This window comes from Thunnus maccoyii, chromosome 22 (assembly GCF_910596095.1).
Source record: "Thunnus maccoyii chromosome 22, fThuMac1.1, whole genome shotgun sequence".
Taxonomy (NCBI): domain Eukaryota; kingdom Metazoa; phylum Chordata; class Actinopteri; order Scombriformes; family Scombridae; genus Thunnus; species Thunnus maccoyii.
Window position 1 is genome coordinate 4,398,555 of NC_056554.1, and position 8,155 is coordinate 4,406,709.

The 8,155-nt window shown below is 41.7% G+C and overlaps 1 protein-coding gene across 1 annotated transcript in view; it reads left to right on the plus strand.

Moving 5' to 3' along the window:
• Window positions 1-6,166, plus strand: part of LOC121889356 (mitogen-activated protein kinase kinase kinase 11) — a 51,880-nt gene extending 45,714 nt beyond the window's left edge. Inside the window, exon 10 of the mRNA XM_042401239.1 lies at window positions 1-6,166. Within this exon, the coding sequence (XP_042257173.1) occupies window positions 1-602 (602 nt within the window). The 3' untranslated portion in view covers window positions 603-6,166.
• The last annotated feature ends 1,989 nt before the right edge of the window (window positions 6,167-8,155 follow it).

The following is an 8,155-nucleotide window of genomic DNA, read 5'->3' on the forward strand; positions in this document are numbered from 1 at the left end:
TTTTGGACTTGCCCTTGTGCCAAGACACCCAGGACTCTGATGACAAGCCTTCAGTGCCCTATTCTCTCCACCCCAACCCTGCCCTCTGGAGCCCCAAAACCCGCCGCCTGGAGGTCAGCGTCATCCCCCGACCTCGTCCCTCCCCTATACGTCCCCGCATTGACCCTTGGAGCTTCATCTCAGCCGGTGGTGGGAACTCAGCTGGCGGCCGCAGCCCAAACCGCTCGGACAGCATCCCTCTGGGATTCCAGCCCTCCCCTACCAACCCGTTCACCAACTGTGACCCTTTCCCCTCGCCGGACTGCGACCCCTTCGCCCTCAAGGCTGACCCCTCAAGCGCCTCGGACACGGCTTCACCCTTTGACCCCTTCTCGGCGCCTTTTCCTACCTCCCGTTCTGCCCCGTGCTCCACCAATGGCTCGCCCACGCTGCCCTCGTTTCGCATAGCGCCCCTCAACCCAGCCGACTCGCCCCTCATTGACCTGGGATGGGCGGCCTGCGGCAAGCCCCTGGATAGCACCAAAGAGAGAGCTCACCCCCGCAGGACACTGGGGCTCAAGCCCTTCAAGTCCCCGACGCAACTCAGAGATGACAGGTTCTAAACCGGCCTCGCCACCATGGCACAAGGCCAACTCTCACTTACAGATTTTAAAAACTTTTGGTTTTTATCACAGGGACATAGTCCGGGACCCTTTCCACTACTTTGTCCTACATTTTAACAAGGATTTGGAATCTTAAAAAAAACGCACACTCATCATTCAACCCACTGAGGGAGGTCTCCCTTATGGGAGCCCCAATCATTGCAGGTCCTATTTATATGCCAGCCTGCTGCTTTGGGAACCTGAAAGCCAGTAAAAGATGGTCCATTGGATTGTGGGATAGCTGCCTGTGAACCAATAGCTGGTGCCCATTTCATTCTCCCTCTCTATCTCTGTTTCTCTATCCCTTTGAAGGAGCAGAACACAGATCACTAGTCCCATCTTCAGATTTATCAGACTGCTCATATCACCTGCTTTCATCTCCCCCTACCTTTGAAGCATTGTGACAATGCAGAGGTGGATAAGGCGACTTGCACAGCTTCATCTGCCTCTACCTCTCTGCAGACTGAAAGCATTCAGGACAATGGAAAATTGGAGTGCCTTATTTCGTGAAGTGTTTTTAATATATATCTTTTCAAGGTTCCTTGAATGGTTAATCTGGTGCGTAGGGAAGATGCTATGAATTTGGCTTAAATTTGCAAAGCAGCTTAGCATTGCTGTGGAAGAAAATGTTGTGTGTGTGCGTGCGTGTGTGCATGTGTGTCTAGACTCATTGTTCAAGGAAAGCTTACTGTTTTTTTGTTTTTTTTTTAAACAGCGTCTGCCTGTTGCATTATGGGAGAAAACACTCAGAGTGAATATTCCAGGCCACTCATGAAATTCAAGACAAAACCATGACCCATGCATTCCACTTGGAAGCAGATAACATTCCAGTCACATTCCCCGGGAAATGCCAGGGATTGGACAGATTCATGCGGCTGGCAGTGCGACAGAGCACAGGAAACAAGACGGGGGAGCCCTCCGCATTCCCTTCATATGCCAAAGAATGCCACTGTGACAGTGTAAGGGCTGGGACAAAGAGTATTTGCAAATGAGTTGTTTTTACCTCCATGGAGTGCCAGACGGGTGGGGTTTGCCTCACTGGACAGCACAGATAGTGTGAAAGTTGATTCAATCACAGACAGTATTTAAACACAAGTTAAATATACTTTTCTGTGATTATTTAGCTTATTTGACACTATCCAGACTTTCCTACCACCACCCCTCTGATGCTTTAGGAAGGTTCAGCCAAATACTTAAAAGTATTTGCAAATGCTACAATATGTAGGAAGTATAGAGGTGTCATTGATTAATTTGTACACTTCACCAGAATAGTAGTAGCCTCACAAAGCCAGCCCACAATTCTACAGATGGACTCGCTAGGTTGCCATTAGCCCCTTCCTTTAGCTAGAAAAAATATTGTTCTGGATGTTTCATTCTTCTGAATGGATCCATAAAAATTAGTTTATGAATAAATATAAGAAAGACAGGCAGCAAAGAGGCAAAATCATGCTTCATTTTACCTTTGTATAACACCTCCTTTTAAAGGAATAATTCAACAATTTGGGAACTATGTTGAACTCTGTTCAATATGAAGCTTGAGCCAGAAGAGAGTTTAGCTTAGCATAAAGACTGGAAAAACGTACCACCACCTATAAAGCTCACCAATTGTCATGTCTTGTCTCATAGTTAAAACTGAGCTGGTGAGTTGTAGTCTGGCTTTGCGAGGCTAGAGTAGCAGGGCCCCAAAACAAATTTCCCTCCCTTTTTCTGTTAAAAATCCACCCAAAAACACAGTTAAAATGATCTGGTAGGATCCTGTGGATTAGTGGTCGAATATAGTTGAGATGTCAAGTTGACATACTTCCAGCACAATAATACAGATAGAAATCCAATCTGTAGAAACTGAAATATATATATATAAGACCAGAATAGGCTGCAGCTACAACTGGAAAAAACTTGCCCTCCCACTGATAGCTCCACTTAATAAGTAACATGTTCAGGCACTCTCTCAGGGGGTTTTCAGAAAGTATACCGGGCAATGTATGAAATGACTAACAGAAGTAGATGAAGCAGGGAAAAGTGGCTGTAGCAACAAACAATTCATTAAAAAAATAACTCCTGCAATATTTTGAACATCACAAACATGATGCCTAACAATATCCAAGCATCCATTTTCTTAAATGGCACTCAACTGGTGTAGGTCAAGCATGTAAGCAACTGAAAGAGATCCACTCACACACTGCACTGTCCTGTCACACCGTTTCTTTACTTCAGCATTATGAGGGACAAATACTGATTGGGTTCATCATTGACACCGTGTCATTGGAAGACAATAACGGCTTTGTTCTGATGAAGAGTGAAAATCTCGTCTCCAAAGGGGGAAAGCTTTGTGATTAGCCTAATAATCCTACAGACGAACAGAGGAGGCTGATAGTGATAATTAGCCTCTTGATAAGAGCAGAGAGCATTAACAAAGCGTTGAGATATTTGGTTAATTAATTTGCCCCAACATTACGAAAATGCCCTGCGTCTTGCTTGCAAGGTGTCGAGTTGCTTCCTGCATCAGTTCATATTTCGATATAAGCAGTGCCCTTTTTTCTTTTTTGCATAAAGCTTCAAAGACAGGTTTTCCTGTCTCTCCCCTCCATCGCTCCTTTTTCTCTGTTGCCACTGGCTGCTCAGCTGCTGACCAGATGAAATCTCCACCGTTGAGCCTTCCTCTATGTCCTTCCCCCTCAGGTGATGTGGAAGATTTCTTTCTTTCTTTCTTTCTTTCTTCTTACTCCTATTCCTTTGCTTTTTTTCTTCTCCGGAAAGTTTTCTTGAGGGCAGTTTTGTCCTGACACTGCAGAGCCTTCAATTCAATAACGGCCAGGTTTCTATCCAGGAAAAAGAAATGACATTTGTTCTAGGATGGAGCCCATTTACAGAGGAGTGCTCATTTTACAGAGGCAGGTGAATTCGGTTTGAAATTGAAACAGGAACTTTATTGTGTATTTCTATGGCACATTAATGTGTCGAATCATCATCCACAGGACATCTGAGGAATACTGAACAGTAGCAAAGAGACACACTGCTTGTTGAGGTCTCAGAATGCTTCAAATGAAATAGGTTATATGGCATGATGTCAGACCAGGCTTTAAGGCAAACATGCATAATGAATTGTATGAATGGGGAAAACAATGCTCACTATTAGACAGTCTCTCCTCGAAAGGTTCATGGTGTTGCATTTGGTTATACACACAAAAAATGACGGAAGTGGTTGTGTCAGGAGTGAAAAAAGAGCTTGAGAGAGAAACACTGCCTACTCTCAAACCTCGGCGCACCCGGCAATTTCTGCGTCAAGTGGGCATGATTATCTGATTGCACGTTTCAGAAAGGTACAAAAATTGTTGGCTGCAGCCCCCAGATTATGATGTTGTAAAGGTTATTCTAGACACTGTTCAGGTGATCTGAAGAAGTTTGTTTGAAGCCGTAAGTCTGAGGAGCTACTTGATTTTAACAACGGTGGCGTCGTAGTCTGTAACTCTTTGAAACATAGATGCATCTTATAGATAAACATTGGTAAAAGCAAGAATATAAGCACTCTAAGGCCACTATTCAGAATATTACAGGATCACCCAAACACAGGAATTCACCCAACTGCTTCTCCAAAGTTGTTTTATGTTGACGTTTAGCCCTGTCCAACACTCCTGCCGTCATCTAGACATGAGCAGTGTGGTTCGTCCGTCATGGTGTGCAGAGGGAGGAGGTTTAATATAGAATTTGTCTTTCTCAGCAGTGTTCCCTACCTTCCTCCTCTGTCTGCCCTCACCACCAACATTTTACAGAAGTGACAAGTGATGAGTTATTGCTTCGTCTCCCCCCGTGTCAACACACAAAGCCACAAGAGCTATCCTCTGATAGTCATTAGACTCGGATAGATGTTATTGTCAACCGAGCTCTGTGAGGAGAAAAGATACATGAAGGAAATTGAGATGATTGAAACCTCTGGCAGATTATTTCTGTCACAAATTCTGTGTGTGTGTCAAGTATCCACTTCAACCTGCCACTCATGTCTTGTCTGTATGTTCTCTCAGCGCTAGACTTTAATTGTACCCCAAACCCGATGTTGAAAAGTGTTACCTGTCATTTTCCATCAAGCGTGCGCAATAAGTAATTGACTTGATGAAATATTACTTGCAAAAACAGCAGTCACAGAGCTTTTCAGGTATAATTAAGTTAAGTGGGAATTATTTTCCTCTTGGTAATAACTTCTAAAAGTGGTTCAGTTGAAGTGGTGAGAAACCCACTTACTTTAAAAATGACCCGTGCATGGAAATACTGTAGAATACTCAAAATGTTTGTTTTCCGGCTCTTCAGGTGTAATCTGAATCTGACAAAACTCCTTGGTTGCTGTGGGAATGAGCAAGACAGGTTTTAGGAAGTCTTTTGTGGACAGGGATGTCCGATTTTTGGTTTTGGCTGTCAGTTGTTGGAACCGTAGCTGCCACTCGCCTGCCGGAACTGACAGCCAGCACTCCAATAAGAAACTCCTGATGAGTTGTTTGTGACGCTCTGCTCTTCCAGGCATCGCCCCATCCGTCATTACAAATCAGCGTCCAGAGTACAAACTGACAGGGAGAATGTAAGTGAATTCTCCACAGGAGAGCTGAACTAGAGTGATATCTGGCCACCGGCAATCAACTTTCAGCCCCAAAGTGGCAGGGAGCAGGCATGATTTGATGATCTTAATTCAAAGTTGAAACTCTGACCATTTTCCCCTAATCCGTCAATATCAAAGGGTCAGTACATTACATGAATGAAAGCTAATGAGACTGCACAATGGAGGAACCCAAGGCTCTGACCCTCCTCATGCCAGAAGGCTACTTTTGAGCAGTAGTTGTTTTTTAGAATTTCAAAGGTGAAAAATCAGAGCCATTATGCAGAAGAAAAGAACAGCATGTTGCAAGCTAATAATTTACTGGCTTTGTGAAGGTGGTTACATGAAGTAAATGATTAATAGTGGAAAGTGTTGCCTAATGCAACCATTGGACTTATACATGCACTTAAAGCCTAATTTGTGAACAACAGACATATTTACATGCATACTAATTATGTGATTTACCTTGATTAATCCATTGATTCCGCTATAGCAGTACTCGTGTGAATGCCTTAATGATTTCCATGGGGCTCATACCGCCTGAGGGCGTTCAGTAATCTGTAATAACCTTTGAAATAATAGTGCCAACCCCTTACAAACCTGCCACATCTGTAATTTTTTAGGTCAAAATTCTGGTGCAAACACGTACCTTCTGTTGGAAGTGGACATTCCCTAGTAATTGTAATCTATCCCTTGTCAAATGCAAGATTACACTGATGTTGGTGCGTCATTTCGTGTGTTGTATGAAGCCCCAAAACTGACAAAATGTAGTAAAAAACATGTCATATATGTAAGTCAAATACATATGTGACATATATACATATAACGTAATATAAGTCAAAAATGTAACTAAAATCATCAATTAATAACATTGTTAGTTAGATAATTGAGATAGTGTAATTAAGAGATTTATACTTTTCGTTTAATCTTTAATCAGCTGTTTAAATAAAAGCAAAAATCTTAATCTTAATTCTTAAATCTTAAATCTTTAATTTTTTATTTAATCAGTTAAGCTGAATTAAAACTTAATTTTACTCTTCTTTTAATCTTATATTTACTCATTTTATTTTCATTTCATTTCTTTCATTTCGAGAGGACTGTGAGGCTAGCTAGCTTAACTCATAGCTAAACACGTTGAACGCTGGCCTTTTCTGCTAACTACCTAGCTGAAGCTAACTTTCATCTTGAAATTACACATATAAAGCTCCATATTTCTTTTTACACTTCAATTTTAATTATTTATTTATAGAATTTTTATAATTGATGTTGAGTTATATTTTCGACTTGTTTGATAATCTTTTTCTATATTTGCTGGTTTTGGGGGTCCATACCACAAACCTTTCTTGTTCTTTGGCTAAATCCAGACGTGATAAGTAAAATATTATAAAGTATAGGCTGTACACATTTTTACATATTGCACTGATCACTGCATTAATTTAACATACTAGACAAATGTGTTTTATTATGCCAGGTCCCTAAATACTGCTGTGTGAATTGGATTTAAGTGAAGTCTTTAATATGTAACAAGTAGGATTTCTGTTCCATCTTTCTGTCTCCAACACTGTGCAGTTAGATCAATGTGATCTGATTCACTTTCATAAATGTGTCAAAATGGCCACAAGGGAAATAGACATATATCAAGGCGCAATGTGTTTGTCACAGTAAGAACATGGTGACAGAAGCTAATATTTTTCTCTAATTGTGATGAGAAAAGACAAGTGCTGTTATGATTGCGTTGAACAGCGAACACTTGAGACTGTAACCCCTGCATTAAGGTGTTGTGTGCACCCGTCAGCTTGAGCAACATAGAGGGCCTCATACTGAGAACAGCTGAATCTTGTTACTGCATAGCCTTCTAGGTAAATTAACTGATTTTCAGGATAGAAACACATGAAACTTGAACCGTACTTTGATTACTCAAAGTAACAGAGCACAGCGTGCATGTAAACAAAGCCATTTGTAGTGTTTGACTTTAAGTATATCAGCAAGTCAGGTCTGTAGAGGACTGCATTTCTTAAATTGCTGTAGATTCAATTAAGGCATGTTTTCTCTCCTGGTTAATTGAGAAAACTGGATATGGATTCAACAAGGATGGAGGAAAAAAACTGCTTTTGTTTTGTTGATGAAATCTTACTTTGGCAGGTCAGTGAAGACTAAATTCTGAGTGTATGAAATAGATGGCCTGGCATTTCAGTGGTTGTAACCCCATATATCTTTGCTGCTTTTGCTTGCTTGTTTGTTTGGACGTTACAAATATACCTGGTTATCAGCTTTTCTTCAGTTTTCAAACAGCCAGCCATCAGTGCCAGAGACACATTATTGCTCTTTCTGGCTCATAATAAACTGAAACACCTGCCCAGGCCTTTGTCTAGTATTAACAGGCTGAGACCAAACGATCAAATATGACCTTTCATCAGCTGTACAGGAATTGCACAACCCAATAGGGACATGGACAAAAGCCATGTCTGCGAGAAGCGCCGCCAGGTGCGTAAGCTAATGCTCAGTCTCTCAAAGTGTGAATATTATTCCTAATTCTTTTCAGTCTGTGCATCCAAGGTCACCATCTGCTGTCCTCTTTCTGTAACAAAGAAACCTGAATGAATGGGAGCCATGAAGGGAGGATCAATTCATTTCCAAGACCACAGTGATGGCTCTCGGAGAAGGCTGGTGCTCTGTTTAGAAAATAAACATGGATTTTATCTATGAGGTTATTAAGTCCAAGGCCCACACACTCATCCCCCCACCACTCGACAGCATACAACAGCCCCATGGTCGTGATTATTTTTCTGCCTAGCTATTGACACTCAATTACCTCGTGATCTTCCTGGAATAGAAGCCACTCAATCTGTAAATTTCTGTTTCTAGAGTGTTGAATGAGTGTGCTGCAAACCAATTGGTTGAGTAAACAGCCCTCGTGTCTCAAATAAAGAGA